At 45.2% G+C, this 15,659-nt stretch overlaps 7 protein-coding genes across 7 annotated transcripts; 4 read left to right on the top strand and 3 right to left on the bottom strand.

The window, feature by feature from the left end:
* Window positions 1–169: 169 nt before the first annotated feature.
* VTP01DRAFT_10566 (uncharacterized protein) lies at window positions 170–460 on the top strand (the record flags this gene model as incomplete). Its single annotated transcript, XM_069378942.1, has 2 exons — window positions 170–330; window positions 400–460. The coding sequence occupies 2 exons, from the start codon at window positions 170–172 to the stop codon at window positions 458–460; spliced, it is 222 nt and encodes a 73-aa protein (XP_069238966.1).
* Window positions 461–1,405: 945 nt separating this feature from the next.
* VTP01DRAFT_10567 (uncharacterized protein) lies at window positions 1,406–3,696 on the top strand (the record flags this gene model as incomplete). The annotated part of the gene is made up of 6 exons (XM_069378943.1): window positions 1,406–1,558; window positions 1,791–2,120; window positions 2,188–2,657; window positions 2,797–2,929; window positions 2,991–3,256; window positions 3,321–3,696. 6 exons carry the CDS (start codon window positions 1,406–1,408, stop codon window positions 3,694–3,696), a joined length of 1,728 nt encoding a protein of 575 aa, XP_069238967.1.
* Window positions 3,697–4,350: 654 nt separating this feature from the next.
* On the bottom strand, window positions 4,351–7,713 carry VTP01DRAFT_10568 (uncharacterized protein; the record flags this gene model as incomplete). Its single annotated transcript, XM_069378944.1, has 10 exons — window positions 4,351–4,695; window positions 4,760–5,175; window positions 5,245–5,636; window positions 5,701–5,793; window positions 5,855–6,331; window positions 6,399–6,991; window positions 7,055–7,144; window positions 7,205–7,260; window positions 7,321–7,483; window positions 7,546–7,713. 10 exons carry the CDS (start codon window positions 7,711–7,713, stop codon window positions 4,351–4,353), a joined length of 2,793 nt encoding a protein of 930 aa, XP_069238968.1.
* Window positions 7,714–7,912: 199 nt separating this feature from the next.
* Window positions 7,913–9,064, top strand: VTP01DRAFT_10569 (uncharacterized protein; the record flags this gene model as incomplete). Its single annotated transcript, XM_069378945.1, has 6 exons — window positions 7,913–7,981; window positions 8,047–8,092; window positions 8,163–8,225; window positions 8,299–8,345; window positions 8,456–8,770; window positions 8,837–9,064. The coding sequence occupies 6 exons, from the start codon at window positions 7,913–7,915 to the stop codon at window positions 9,062–9,064; spliced, it is 768 nt and encodes a 255-aa protein (XP_069238969.1).
* Window positions 9,065–9,242: 178 nt separating this feature from the next.
* VTP01DRAFT_10570 (uncharacterized protein) lies at window positions 9,243–10,691 on the bottom strand (the record flags this gene model as incomplete). The annotated part of the gene is made up of 7 exons (XM_069378947.1): window positions 9,243–9,361; window positions 9,430–9,550; window positions 9,623–9,739; window positions 9,798–9,835; window positions 9,890–10,217; window positions 10,281–10,406; window positions 10,485–10,691. 7 exons carry the CDS (start codon window positions 10,689–10,691, stop codon window positions 9,243–9,245), a joined length of 1,056 nt encoding a protein of 351 aa, XP_069238970.1.
* A 603-nt stretch (window positions 10,692–11,294) lies between these two features.
* On the top strand, window positions 11,295–13,073 carry VTP01DRAFT_10571 (uncharacterized protein; the record flags this gene model as incomplete). Its single annotated transcript, XM_069378948.1, has 7 exons — window positions 11,295–11,457; window positions 11,523–11,598; window positions 11,660–11,893; window positions 11,973–12,084; window positions 12,150–12,505; window positions 12,588–12,930; window positions 12,996–13,073. The coding sequence occupies 7 exons, from the start codon at window positions 11,295–11,297 to the stop codon at window positions 13,071–13,073; spliced, it is 1,362 nt and encodes a 453-aa protein (XP_069238971.1).
* Window positions 13,074–13,524: 451 nt separating this feature from the next.
* Window positions 13,525–14,088, bottom strand: VTP01DRAFT_10572 (uncharacterized protein; the record flags this gene model as incomplete). The annotated part of the gene is made up of 1 exon (XM_069378949.1): window positions 13,525–14,088. The coding sequence occupies one exon, from the start codon at window positions 14,086–14,088 to the stop codon at window positions 13,525–13,527; it is 564 nt and encodes a 187-aa protein (XP_069238972.1).
* Between the last annotated feature and the right edge of the window lie 1,571 nt (window positions 14,089–15,659).

The raw sequence follows: 15,659 nt of genomic DNA on the forward strand, positions 1-15,659 counted from the left end.
TTTTCTCTCCCTCGTTCTCGCCCGTACAACAACGAGGGGCCTGTTTCAGTCAGTAAAATCGGTTGCTAGGTTCTCAGTCGGATTAAGGTTACCTAAATGTGTGTAGGCTGGACCCGGCCGAAGGCAATGCTTGACTGAGGTCTTCCAATCCTCGCCGGCACCCTTCTCAATGGTCGTCGCCCGCTACGGCCGGCCGGAAGCGGGCGCGCGCGGCGGCGGCGGTCACAATAGGTTGGGACGCCCTGTCACTCACGTCCCGATGGTAGTCGTAGGCCGTTGGTCTATCCTTGCCAGATCATCCGAGGTGTTTCTACAAAGAAGTAAAACAAAGTAAGAATGGGGAATGTAGGTGTAAAAATAATCAGAGATGCATGGTACTGACACCGAAATGTCCAATAGATCCGACCATTTTGGATTTGGATGCGGGCAATCGATTGACCAACATTTTCTTCGATTTTAAGCAAATTTAGAGAGACAGGAGAAAGGAGAAATATGAGTTCGAGTGTTCAGTTGGTCACATTTAGCCCTGTAGGAGTTTTTTTTTACATGCGCGATATGACTGTTTACAGGCAGGATACCAACGTTGGAATAGCTGGAATTTAGGCCCCAATCGCTGTTGAATATCAAAGAAGATCCCTTTCTGGTATCACATAGCTTATAATCAAACTTTGAGGCCGGTTTGTCAGCAGGAGAAAAGGGCGTCTGATAGTTAGATTCTTCACATTGCGCGTTGCGCGGCCAATTTTATTTTACACTGGCCATCTCGGATCCATTGTCGTTTGAGAATGTTTGTTTTTAAATAACTCTATATTGGGGATCTACGATTCAAAGCTCACGAGACATGCGTAAAAGGGCACGATCATTCTGGGAACACAACGGAGCTTTAGGCATGAGGACCGAGCGCGTCCTCTATCTAGATTCTCGTAGTACGAGGATGGTGCACCGGCTCAGTCCGTCTGGTCTACTCACAATTTACGGGTAGGGATTAAGACCTCGGTAAATACCGAACTAGAAGAAAAAGATAAGTAGAATCTTGATTTCTGCAGCAAGCAAAAATGGGGATCTTGGGTCAGTCCAAATTTGCTTTTCTCCCCCTTAGGAAAATGCAAGAAAAATGGATGCTGCTTTGAGATGGGAACGGATGACGTCGCAGCCAATGGGGGAACGCTGTGGAAAAAATTTTTTGTTTCACAGCGCAGGTGAAATTTTACAATACTCTCTATACAGCGTTTTTGGGCGAAAGAGACCGCCAGGCGTTTTCCCTAGGAAGCCGGAAATTATCGTCTTCGTCTCATATCAAAGGAAACGTCGTTCAGCCTTCTTCTGGTCAGTACTGTTTTCTCTGCTGTTTCTAGTATGTATACTGACAAGCTGTCGCTACGATCACTCTGTTCATGTCGAGCAGATGGTCTCCCGATTCCGAGTCAAAAAGCTTTCTCCCAAGCACCCTCTTCCCATATACAAGGAGTCCCAGCTCCCCGATATTGGGGACGCTGCCAATGTACAACGCTCTGTGCCTCAGATAGAGACTGGCGTTGAGAAAGAAGAAGAAGAGGAGGTACTGTATGGCTACTTTTCATAGTCTCTTTTCCCTTTCTTTTCCACATCATCGTTTTTCCATCAGTCAGTCTTGTTCGGTATTTTTTTGGGGGGATGGGTGATTACGCAGCCTGCTCCCCCACCACCGGTCCCACAGCGCTCGCTCGCTCCACTCAATCACTCACTCGCTTTCCAACTCTTCCTCCCCCCACATTTTGTCCTATGATTCTAATCTTTTTTTGCCCAAATAGCATGATTTGCAAGCCGCCATCTCGGCCGCACACGCTGCAGTTACCACCGGCGCCAAAATAGAACGTTACATCCCAACACCTGATGCCTCCCGCCAGATCCCTGACAAGGATTATCACAACATCTACAAGAGACGTTTCAAAGAACCTACTAACCTCATACGCTTCTCGGCTACGGTCGAGGATACCATTGGCTGTCCCTATGTTATGGATGAGGAAGATGAAGCATTCCTAAAGAAAAACTCTCAGTTATCCGTATCAGAAGATGATTTCGAAAAGATAATGTGGCAGTACGAACTTGCCTGCAAAGAGCATTGGCCCCATTTGAACTTGGTATGCACAGCCATTCATCGCTGCATCGTTGTTTCGTTGCTGTTAACCCGCTTTGTGGATATAACAGGATCCATCGCAGACTCCATCCTTTGTTGAAATGCAAAAAGTCGTTCCTGACAAGTTTGGAGCATCCAGCATGGAACCGATCTTCAATCATTGGCGGGACCGTCGGATAAAGCGAGGAGGACAAACTATTATTCCCGAGCTCAAGTTTGAAGATATCCTCAAGAATGAGATCGATCCGTACGTATGCTTCCGACGAAGAGAGACCAAGCCGGTCCGCAAGACTCGACGAACTGACCAGCAGTCGCTGGAACGATTGCGCAAATTGCGGTCAGAAATGGAGATGTCCCGAAATCTGCTCGAAATGGTGCTTCGACGAGAAAAAATCCGAAAGGAAGGTCTTGTGCTTGAACACAGCGTGTTTGAAAAGAAATGCAAGCTGCGGGAATATCAGCGACAGCTGGGTATCAAGGAAGACGACGATTTGTTGCCACTCTCGAAGAAGAAGCGCAAGACGGAAACAGGAGGATCCGGGTATGTTGGCCACCCTTTCTATATTTATATGTGTGATCTTTCTCTCTTTCTCTCCCGCGGATAAACTCTTTGGAGAAGAATGATCAACGACGACCTTCTTTTTTTTTCATGCAAACACTAACCCATCCCCCTTTTGTAGAGCAACTATCAAGATCCCACTCAACAAGTTGCGCCGCGATGGTATCAGCGAACGCTCGCCTATGCAGGCGGCCATCGAAGCCGAGCTTACACGAAAGAAAGAGCAAGATGCCGGTTACGAAGATGTCACCGAGGTTAGTGCAACATGCCGCCCGCGGGGTGCTAGGTACCAATTACTGACTTTATATTCTCTAGTGTCCATACCAACCGTTCCCTGTACCTCTCTCACATCAATTCTTCCAATCTCTATCGTCGGATAAGAACGCCCCACGCTTCCGAAAACGTGTTGGCCGTGGTGGTCGTGTGATGATTGACCGTGTCGGCTATCCCCGTGCTCCTCTGCAGACTGGTGGCAAAACTAGACCATCCGCTCTCCAAGAAAGCGCATATGACCGCTACCGATTCGATTCAGATTCCAGCGACGATGAAGAGCTTATGGAAGTTGATGAAACCGATGACCGGTATGTGTCTTGGCAATTTTTTTTTTTGGCTATACATGATCACTAATCAGATCGGTATCGATAGATCTCTCCAACAGCGATCAAAACTACTTTCTGAAGTTGATCTTCGCAACTTGCTCACTATCCCTTTCATGACACCGCTGAACCTTATGGCGCGCTCAAACCAGGGCATGTCGAACGGCGGCGGCCAGCCCAACCGCAACGGCGGACTATCGTCTTTGCCTATCAAGCGACAAAACAGCAGGACCAAGATGACTCCGCAGCAAGCGGCTGTGGCTATGGCGAACGGCATGATTGCCACAAATATGGCAGCTGCGCTCAATGGTGGACAAAACAAGGCTGCTATGCAAATGGCAATGGCTGCCGCTCAGCAGCAGAACCATGCTGGAAACGCATCCCCAATTAAGCAAGGTATTGCATCCTCTCCACACGTCTCCTAAACCTCATCGCACTTTCCACGCAAACGAACACACATTTTATATTCACCACCATTTGACAATCCCGTACACTTGATTGTCCAATATCCTAGTAGCAACGTAGCATTTATTTTCGTTTGCTTCCTGTAAAAAGATCTCGTTACTCTCTTTACGCTTCTTATCTTCCCCCCTTCTCCTCGTATCTCTGTACTATACATATCCCTTCCCCCAACCGTCTACGCAGACGCGATGTTTCCTCCCTTCTCTGTCCCACGTCACTGTCAGTAATCATTCCTCTTTCCTCGCACTCCGCATTGTAAAATTCCATTAAACGTCTTCTTTTTCCGTTTCGCTCCTGTTAATCTTGGAGTGCTTTTACTGCCTTCTGCACGAACATATCCTAGCAATTATGCACCGACAATGTCTGGGATCCAAAACTTTATGCACAGACAAGGATTTGTTTTATTCCGGTTAGGGAAATGATGTGCAGGGACAATAAAGAGGATGACGAGGGGAATTATGGAATGAAAGGTGCGCATATACACACATAGATATATGTATACTGAATATATACGTATGTAGCCGGAGCGTGTGAATAAAGGAATCAACATTGAGCTAATAATGTACAGTAAACAACGAGAAAAAGAGAGATAGAGAGCAATATAGAAATGGAGAGGTTCACTGCTTCCTGGATAAGGAGGAAGAACTGGATGACTTGTGAAAGTGGTTGTAATCGAGCCTGACGACAAGGCACAAGAACTGCATCGTTTCGATCGCGGAAAAGTGATTCAACGCTTCGATGAGAAGCTTCATGTGCCAAGAAAAGCTTTCTTCAATCTTGCTAAGATGTCGATCCATCGCCTCGTGCGCCTTTGCAACATTGCCAGCTGCTTCACCTATGGCGCCTTTGGGAATACCGAACACATTGGTAGCATTTTGCTCTTCCAATGTTTTGATATGCTGCGAGAAACGCTCTGCTTGAGTGCTAAACACCACGCAAGAGGTCATAAGTTTGTTGTAAATCTAGAAAGAAAAAATCGAACCAGTTGAGTGCATTGCTTATATTGAACAAGGATATTATTCTTACTCTTAACAATTTAGCGTTCGTCAGCATGCATTCTTTAAGACATGTATCAAGGAAATCAGAGTGATATTGGAGCACTTGGTCGACGGTTGAGACTTTCTGCAGATTAGATTCCAATCGACGCCAGTTCGGTTCCAGAACTTCGTTCGTCACGTAATATGCAAATTGCTGTACAAATATAAGCATTCGATGCCGCAACGTGAATATCCGGAACTTCCAAGCTTCAATGTCTTGACTACTTGAACGTCGTTTCCACAGCTGGTCCTTGTGAGACATCCAATTCGCGCACAATAAATCTTCAACGTGCTTCAGGTATAGCAAATGCCGAAAGAGCAATTGGTATTTGGTCAACGCTTTCCGAGAGATTACAAGGGATAGCGGAAAAGTGACTGTATAGTCCAGGGTCAAAGCATCGTATCCTAGCGTACACATCTCTCATGTTAGTCATCTGTGATAAATAAATACTTTTATCAGTCGAAAAGTCATACCTGACAATACACTCGTGTTGGAGCTTGTGCTACCAACCATCATACTGCCCGCTAAGCTCTGATTCTTGTCAAGCATTGCAACCGATTCTGGAAACGCACTTGTCCATTTGCCGTCTCCACGTGTTGATCCTGGTAGGCTATCGAGGCCTGCCACATTGATAATCCTTAGCAGCTCGTCAATCAGTTTTAACGGGCTCATGGCCACTTTGAGATCTTCTTTGAATGGATCGTACGCTGCAACGGAGGACGAGTTGCGCAATACAAGATCCATCAAAGATTGTAATCTTGCCAGTGGAATCTCTCTGGCTGGTTGCTTTAGCTCTTCTTTGGCCAAATCCAAAAAGGATGTCAAAAAGTCAGACTGATCCAGGAAGAAGTAATGTTTCAATGATCTATTGGTTTTAAAACTCGGGTTAGTTCCCTGAAGCTTACACAATGGCTGCATGATATACGCACCGTAGTCGTGGGATCAACTGTTGCTCTTTGAGCAAAAGGTCAAGTAGCGTTTGGTTGGCATATTTGTAAGCGATCTCCAAGCTCTTGACGAATCTAATTTAGCAATCATTTGTCAACATGATTGTATTGCGCAAAAGTAAAAACTTTGTCTCACCTTCCACCGTTCACAGCGGACCATACTTCATTTTTAGCAGGCACGATGCTGTTACTGCCTAGGGAAAAGCCAAGTGGCGTCATTGGTTGTTGTTGTTGCTGTTGCTGTTGCTGTTGCTGATCGCGTTCTTCAAGTGGTCGACCTAGCAGAACGTCCTGCATCTCTTCCGGCTTCGCAATGTTGACCCCGCACTCACGGACAACATTCAGGTACTTCCCAGCAAGCAGGATTTTGGCCTGTAACGGTTCCAGAAACATTGGTACCAGCTTCTCGCGAACAGTGTATCGCATTTCCCAGTATGCGTCGTTGAAGTCTTCCTTCAGGTTCTCCTTTTTGACGTTTCGCCTTTCAAGCACCATAAACTCATTGTATGGATCCACAATCTCTCCTCGATATATCCATGCATTTAAAATCTCGAAATATGGCACGGATGCTTTCGCTAGCAAGAAGGAATATATCTTCTTACATCGTGGATCACTATAAATAACTGCTTGTAAGCTCCAAAACAGACATTAATCTGTAGACTATATATTAATCTACTTACCCACCAAGACCGACGAGCCGCTCCGTAAGTACATTGAGAATGGCTCCTCCTTTTTCCTTGTCGGATATACGCATCTGACGACCTTCTTCGCTTGCTTTCAGGCCTTCCAAAACAGCATCAATGTCGACAGAGTCATCATCTCGGATCTCGTTTGCTACACGAAGCTGTCTTACAGTGTTGGCTAGCTCGTGGAGGATTTTCATTTGTTGCAGGGTATCTTGAGCATAGAACCAAAACTGTTGAAGCGTAAACCCAGCGGAAGACCTGAACTGGTGCTCTAACTGGGCAATGAACGTTTCGTACTCTTTCAGTATGGTCGAAATGGCTGCTGTTAACGCATGGTTGATAGATCCAAATTCGTAACGAGAGTACTGTTCGACAAAATTCTCCACAGAAATGTAGTATGTTGAAAGTGGTAACAGTTTTTCTACCATGTGTCGCAAACTGGGATCCAATGTGGAGTCTACCGTGTGTCGCAGTAAATCCCACGTTTGTCGATCAGCTAAACTGGTCTCTGCATCGTCCATTGAGTAATCATCGTCATCTCCGTTGGTTTGTGGATGAACGATCTTGATATATGTTCCATCAATGCCCTGCCCAATTCATTGTTTGAGTTGATAGATGAAACAAGTTGTTTGAAGAGAGAGAAATGGTACCATTAAAACAAAAAGCAAATCTTCCATGATTGCATACTCTTGGATTCGTACTGGGAATGTCCCCACTGGATCTGCATGTACAGCACTGTTCTAGTTCACGAAGATAATAAGTAATTGGACTCAAAAGTAAATATTGTGTATCGTGCTTACGACGGACGTGTCGGAAACTGTGGACGAAGTTGCAGGATACGTGTGTGTTGCAAATTCTATATACGTGATACATATTAAGCCCTCGTACTTTCCGTGGAAGCAAAGACAGTACATACCCTGAGCAGGCGAAAGAGTCATTGACTGGGACAAGCGAAAACTAGGATCGCGCGGTGAAGAAAGCGCGTCACCATCTGCAGAATCGAGGTATTTTGCTGCTAACTGCGGACTTGAGCTGCTTGCAATGGAGTTGTGTCGTATGTTTGCAATCTTCTTGTTGATCTACATTGCATGTTAACGATCCGCTCGTTGGGGCAAGTCCAACTTGCAAAGCGCTGGTATACCTTGTTCACCTGTCGTTCTGAAAGTAGTACACTGGCTCGATTGCTTCCTGTGACGACATTTGCTGTGACGGATCGTCTCTGTTCACTGCGGTCAATCGCTGCAGTGGAAGGCGACGTTGGGGGCGATCTACGCGTTGAATGACTTCGTGGACGCGAAGTAGCTGCCATTTCAAGAAGAGACAATGTCCTTTTTCAGGCAGATATCCGACCGCAGGCAAAAGCAAGGAAAAAAGTCCAGGCACTTTAGCCGCACTAAGCCCGTTTTGGGTGCTCGGAGTGCATCTATTTTCTTTCCTCTGCTTCGCTTTTCCCTCTTCCCTCTCTCTCATTTCCTTTATTCGCTCCTCTTCCCTCGTCATAGTTCACAATGCCAAGACGTTGCTGTTGTATAATTCCACTTCGAGCAGCATCGCTCATTATTAGCATTCTCCTTACAGTAAGACGCTGAGCTACAAACTGCGGATCTGCTGTGCCTGGAATTCCTAACGGTTTTCGCGCTAGGGTGTTTCCGTGCTGTTGCTCGGTCTCACGTTTACGAAATACAACCGTACGTTTCCGCAGAATAATATACGGAGAATAACCAGAGATTTTAACGCATTCTTTCCGATCTTATTTAGCAATGGTTATGCACCTTGCGGTTATACACTCGTTTCTGCCATGGATCGCTGTAATATTTTACGGTACCGTTTTAACGTGGACTGCGCTGATGTAAACACTTTACATTGAAATCACTAATCTATACTTTGTATGCAGCCGCGACAGCAGTAATCGGTTTATATGGTATTCTGGCCTCAGCAGTGGTAAGTTATGCGGCTCCTTTTTTCCTTTCCTGTCTTTCTCTCTCTATCTGTGATCCACCGTTGGGATTTTCTGGCTCGGATATGAAATTGATCTACGATTACCAAAATAGGGCAAGCTTCCTCTGATGCGGCTCTACAAGACACTATTTTGGGTGGTTCTTGTTTTCCTGCTTACTGTATGGGAAGGTGTCGACTTTGTTCTTGCACTTGTCAACCGGTCAAAGAGCCAAAGTGCATGCGAAGAGGCGAATCCCGGTCAGGAGCAAAGTGGATCGGGTGATCAATCTATCTCTGTCGGGGGCTACACCACCACCTTTTTGGGTATGCAATTAGGCAATACCTATGGTCTGGCCAACTGCTCGCAAGCAGTGCAAGCCGGTGTCATTGGCATTGCTATTTTACTGTTCATCGGACAGCTGGCAATGGTAGGACTCCAAATAGAGCGATCGACATTGAGAAATCGAGCTTACCGATCATGTGTACCATTTTAGACATACTTTGCGACCGTCGTCAGTTCGTACACCACCAAGCTTCGAGAATTTAAGCACGGCCACCGTTTGCGAGATGACGAATGGAACGATAACCTGGACGACCTCGCAGCTGCTTATCGCGAAGATGCCCGAACAGCAGCAAACTACCGCATGAATAACTTTAGCAACAAGAAGAAAGGCGGAAACAAGTTCGCCAAGGGCCTAAAGAGCTTCAAAATTGGAAAATAAGATCAAAAAAAAAAGAAACAAATGGCTCTATAAATTGCTTGTAAATGTCTAAACCCCCATCCCGTCCCTCCCCCAAATGCCACATATATACATAAACACTTTCTTTTGTGCATTGCATTGCTCATCCTTTTATTATTATTATTATTATTATTATTATTTTCTTCTGCTGATAATTATTCTAGTCTGAATCATCCATCAGCTCTGCAAGCTCCCGCTCTTCCTCTTCTGTTAATCCTGGAGCATCTGGTTCCTGTTTCTTCTTGGTCGGTTTCTCGTTGTACTCTTTAAGCGCAGAGGCTACAGAGAGGAGAAAATAATAATGAGTAAAATTGTTTGTTTGCCCCAATAAATATGCAGAAGCTTACGGGTGATCGACCATCGGCGCAGCGAGCAATCCAGGGATGCGCTGTACAGTGTGTTTCCTGCGACTGCCAGGCAACCGACTTCGTCAAAGTGGCCACGGATTGTGGACACTAATTTTCCAGACTAGTGATGAAACACATCCAATCAGATATCAGTGTGCCCTCCTTTTTGACAGGATGCATGGATATGTCTTACAGCAATGTCCCAAACTCGAATGTCGTCGTCGCTCGATCCAGTGATTACGTAGGGTCCCAAGACAACAACAGACTTTACGCGATCTGGATGCTCAAGTACAGTGTCAACTTGACCGGTCTAGAAAGAAGGTTAGAAAACAGATCTCTAACAAATAAAGAAGGTATATCACACTTGCCACTGTATTCCATCGTCTTACAGTCTTGTCAGCGGAGGCTAGGATAAGTGAGCGGATGGTTGCAATGTCAATGTTATCACATTAATCCTTACCAGTCCACATTTCATCGTCCCACACTCGAACGCAGTAAACGCTTGTTTCATGACCATCCATAGTAGCCACACATTGCATCGTTTCCAGGTCCCACTTGGTCACAGTCTTGTCGGACGATCCTGCATACAAGTATTTGCCAGCTGGATCGATCGCCAAACTCTCAATTGCTCGCGTGTGTTTCTTGAGCGTGTTGAGGCACTCGTTTGTATCGATGTTCCATTGACGGATGTGGGTATCAGAAGATCCAGAAAATAAAGAGTTGCCTACAACGACCAACGATTTTACGAAATCCGAGTGACCGCACAGTGTCGCGAGGCATTCGCCCGTCTAGCGATAGCGAGAGGTTACAATTAGGTACAATGATAACTGCCTGCTAACAATAATAATCACCTTGGTATCCCATTTCTTAATCGTCTTATCCCACGAACCGGTCCAGAGGATGCCGTTGTTGTGAGATAGTGCGAGACAGGTGACAGGTCCTGTGTGCCCCTTGAATAACTTTACAGTCTTGTTGGTCTAGAGACGCAGAAGAGAAGATATGTATAAGTGTGCTGCTATAAGCGTAATCCAACATTTATGTCACAGTTACTTTACTTTGAGATTGAAGCGGCGTGTTTGGAAGCCTGATTCAGCAATGTAGACATACGTGCCATCAGCAACGATTTGGATCGCAAGCGCTTTTGACGACAGCTTGACAGCGTCGCCTTCTGTGTAGTTGTATTTCTCTGCTTTTTCTTTTTGTTTTGCTAACTCTGCATCTGTCTGGAAAAAGTTGCCTGCCTCGGTGCCAATGTTGACCATTGTGTGTCTGCAAAAAGAAAAATGGAGATCAAAAAGTTGAGCTTGTATCACTTGAGAGAGAGGGGTTTCTCGGTGTTTTGTTGTTATGCACGAGCTCATTCTTGCTCCAAAACGTCTTCCTTTCCATAGCAAGCATTTAACATAGTTTTCATCTGCTATTACATAGCTACCGATAACGACAACGCCGGTGGTTGGTTGCTAGGTAACAAAATGCAAGCATGTAAAGTTTCAGGGGCGATCGAATCAAAGACACGATCACGAAAGATATTGATAGCTTAAACTTCCCGTTCTCTTTTTTCATGTCACTTGACTTTTACTGTGTACCGGGAATATTGACGACTATGGAATGCGCACATGGACAAGGAGGAGGAGGGCAAATCCAGAAGACAAGTGAAAATCACGCTGTTTCATCGGCAACTCCCCCAAAACCCCGCATTTGGCGAAAATTTCGTACGCCGAAAGGCAGGGCAGAAGTATATCTTTGAAAGTTTTCATGCGATATGTTTCATTTACTGTCATTGTTTGTCCCTTTTTTTCCCGTCTTTTTATCTTCCTCTTTTCTTTCACTCATTTCCTTGTTCTTTCTTACCTTTAAAGATATACATGCCCGATAAGCTTCAATCGAGCCAACGCACATCGTCGTATCACCGTTTAAAAGCGAAACTCAAACGCAATCCGTCGTCTTACACCGAGCTCAGTAAAAAAGATTGGTATCTTCCGAAAGATGCAAAGCAAGTGGCTGTTCATGCTCTCAAGGGCGGAGCCAGTTAGTAGATCAATGATCCGCACAGTAACATGCGACGTTGCTTACGGTTGTCACATTGTATGTAGGGGCTTTCCTGATAGCTTATGGACTTCGAGCTGGTGTCAACTTTTGCTTGTATCTCCTGCGTGTTGTTCGAGGGCGGTAAGCATCACAAAGTAACATCCAGGAAGCAGCGGAAAACGTTGATAATCGGTTTTATCAGAGCACCATTGTCGCAGCTCCTTGCAGCATCTTTCAAAGGCGAGAATGCTATTCGATTTGGTGGCATGTTTGGTACATTTGCGCTCTTGTGGAAACTCGTCAACAACGGCATGCGTGTGTATCGCGACAAGGACGATCGCCTGAATGGACTCGTTGCCGGTGCAGTGGCAGGTCTGGCTATTTTGTGCGAGAGGCAAGAGAGGCGTGTAGACATTGCGCAACAGCTGTTTGTCAGGTATTGTCTTGTTTTTCGATCTATAGTGGTACATCGCCATTCTGTGCATATAACTGACCCGATCGATATTTGCAAACAGAGCGCTTCAAGGAGTTTACAATGCCGGAAAAGCCAGAGATATCCTATACTTCAAGAACGGCGATGCGCTGCTGTTTGGTCTGGCATGTGCACAGATCTTGTATGCGTACACGGTAGGACATGGACAAAATATACAAAAGAAAAGAAGACAATCAGCTGCTTACACATGGGTGGACAGATGCAGCCTCACACGCTTGATCCCGGATACTACAGCTTTATGCTCAAGACAGCGCGTGTACCATCCGATATACTGCGGATCAATGAAAAGAACGTGCGTGGATTACCGATATCTGCACACGAGACACTGCAGACGATCCAAAAATACAAGCCTACAAAGCACGCGTTATCGGTCGTCGAATCCATACCAGCATATCCTGCGACTGTTCCGTGCGAGGTGATTCATCCGTGGATAGATGGATGCAACGCGACGGCCGTGGAGCGATTCCTAAAAGTGTGCCAAAGCATGCTACCGGTGTACGGAACTCTTCACTTTGTACCGATGTTGTTGCTACGCTCCAAGACTGTTGCCAAAAAGTGAGTGAGGGCGATGTGTGGGAGATCTTGATTTTATGTCACCGTCGCTAACCTACTGATTATTTGCTGCTATTTATCACAGCCCTGTCAAGATGATGTCTAGAACGGCGCTGGCCACTTTGAAATCATGTGCATTTCTTGCTCTATTCGTAACAATTTATCAGTACCAGATCTGCATGCACCGCAAGGTTGTCGGTACAGGCATTACTTCATTCAACAGCAAGTACTTGTATGGTTTGTTTGGCTTTGTCTGTTCGGCGTCTTCCATCTTTTTAGAGGAAAAGAAGCGGAGAGGAGAACTGGCCATGTACTGCTTGCCCATCGCTCTCAAGAGCTTTTACCAAATCGCATATCAACGCAAATGGATCATCCGCATTAAGCACTTTGAAGTCATGATGACCAGTGTCGCCATGGCAATAATCATGGTGAGTTTGTCTTTGAGAAAAATGGAAAATGTAAAATGAAAAGAATTTGCTAACAATGCTCCTAGTCATTTTATCAAGAAGAACCCGATATCCTTTCATCCTTTGTTCGCAAAATCATGTTCCAGATCTTTGGCCGCAACTAACAACAGCTATGTTCCTTATATATGATCTCCAACATCCTCTAATACTACTACCACTATGAAATACAAAAAACATACATATATGGTTATGGATGCGTATCACAGATACGACTTTTGGAATGATGCTGAATATATTTTATCCGGGATGAGAATGTTTGTGTAACAGGTGTCAAATCTTGATTATTGATAAACAGGGTAAGGAGGTGCTTCTGAGTGGAGAAAGGGGGAGAGCGGTGATTTGAACTGATAATGCTAATACTTGTAAAGGCACTAAAAAATATGCAACGTGCGATAGGGTATATTGTGTTCCTGATTTCTCTTTTCTGACAATGCAGAAAACATGTGGATGATGATGGAGGAGGAGAGGAGTTATTAACGATGATGCAAATGATAACGATGATAACAATGATGATGTTGATGGTGACGATGATGATGGTGGCGATCACGATGGTTGTTACTGAGCAGCGATCGTTGAGAGTGGTAAAGAGAGTTCGGTTACTTGGAGTGAATATGTGAGCGGCGGGGGTGCGATGGTCTGTTTGTTGTCAGGTTGATGATCTGGTGATGACGGCAGTCGTGTCAGAGCACCTCGGATTTGGCACAACGCTGCACCTTTTGCTGCGATATCGATGGTGTGTCCTTGGCTCATGCCCTTTTCAATGGTGAACATGAAATCTTCGTGGTATCGATAGACAGCCTTGTGTCGTCGAAGTAGTTGGCAATGGATTTGTCGTCGGTGATCGTACATTGTCTTAATCTGCACAGGATCCATTGCGATAGAGTATGTAACTTGCTTTGTTGCTTTATTGAATCGTGTCGGTTTCGCCAATGCTTGATCGAGATGTATTAATACGCCCCATTCATCCTTGAGCGGGCCGGTTGTGATTCTGCGTTCAATTTCTAGATGGCAGAAAGTTTGAAACATGCGGCAGGCTCGTTCTGCTCGTACAAGGTCGGCCAGCGGCAATTGTTCGAGGATAGTCAAGATGATTTCTGGTGGTAAGACGGATAGAGCCATTGTGGTGTTGTTGTAGGGTGTGGGGAAAAAAGCGTATACAATGGGCAGGAGCGGGATGAAAGCCGAGCTCTTATATATGATGGGACCCTCGAAAAACATGGTTTCAAACGTGCCGTCATTAGCATCCATTTTGGGCCATTATCGCTCCGGAGTTGCAAGTGTGAAAGACAGCCACGAATGGATGTGCGCCGATGAACCCTGGATAATGAATACCGTCGGTCAATTCCGACATGCAAATGTGGGTTGCCTGAAAGGAGGCAAGAAAAAATCATGTTGTGTTGTTGATGTTTGTTTATATGCTATTCCGTACGAAAATTTGTGTTATTGACTGAATGCATCGCTGCAAGGCTTGAAGTCACGGACGTTTCAAGCGCAGTGGGTGTGGCTGACACGTTGGATACCATTGACACATTTTAATTACTCTGATACAAAAATAAAAAAAATTTGATACATAAGAGTCTATCTCTGTTATCAGCAAACATGCCACTGCTGCTGCGAAGGCACTGATTTCGCTCGGATAAAGCAAAAGGAATATTATATTCCGCACAATGATGCCATATCAAAAAGCACATGCAAAACTATAGAGGCTCTTAGTTTCGCTGTCTTTGAAGCTTAATTGCGCAAGTGCAGGGTCACCGGGGCTATACGATCTGGTAACTCATGCATGAAAGCAATTAGAGTTCGAAACTACTACTATGGCCGATCTAGTACGAGATATCAAACTACATGTTTTTGTTACTAATAGAAGAGATAACACAGGAAGAAGCGAAGAACGTTAGTTGTTATAAGGATACATAAGGAGTCGGTGACTGTTTGTGCAGGGCAGACAGATAGTCTATCTGGCTGGCATTTTTGCTAGCAGACGGCCTTTGAAGACGGCCCACGCCGCCGCGCAAATGTCGGTAATTATTACGTTTGCGTCATGATTGTATCTCTGCCGTTGAAATTCGGACGATTTTCAGCATTCCTCGTCCAACAAATCCTCACGGGTCCCCGAGACAGATCTCGCTAACCGATCCCAACTAGTCCATTATATATTAGCGCCTAAAACAAATCATTACCCCTCCTCTCTTATTATCGACCCGGGCATATATATTCATGTGAATGCGCTTTTCTTCTGACTGGATACGTCTCATGTATGAAAAATGCAAATTTTGCCGTTCATGGCAATTTCCCACAAACAGAGACAGAGATAAATGATAACCCAAATGGATGACACCGTTGGGTATAATGTTTTGCCTGTTTAAGGCAAGCGATCGAGATACGTGCCTGCTAGAACGTGTTTTAAAGTGGTCCAATCGTTAAGGTCGACATGAACCTTGTTCCGATGCAATGCTCTGCACAGTTGAATATGCATACAATTACCCTCAAGCATTGGTCTGTTTTGTTCTCACGTTGGAAATGGATTATCACAGACAGATTGGTTATCGATGCTCTTTCCCCGTTCCGGCTTGAGGCAAGCCTCATCCTATTGCATCATCCTCATTATCCGAAGCCAAACGTGACATGGACAGAAACGTTCCTGGGAACGAAAGGGACAAGATAACAGCACAAGATTCGATGCTGTTAAG

The sequence above is a fragment of the Rhizomucor pusillus genome, assembly GCF_041956525.1.
Source record: "Rhizomucor pusillus strain CBS 183.67 unplaced genomic scaffold VTP01scaffold_9, whole genome shotgun sequence".
NCBI lineage: Eukaryota > Fungi > Mucoromycota > Mucoromycetes > Mucorales > Lichtheimiaceae > Rhizomucor > Rhizomucor pusillus.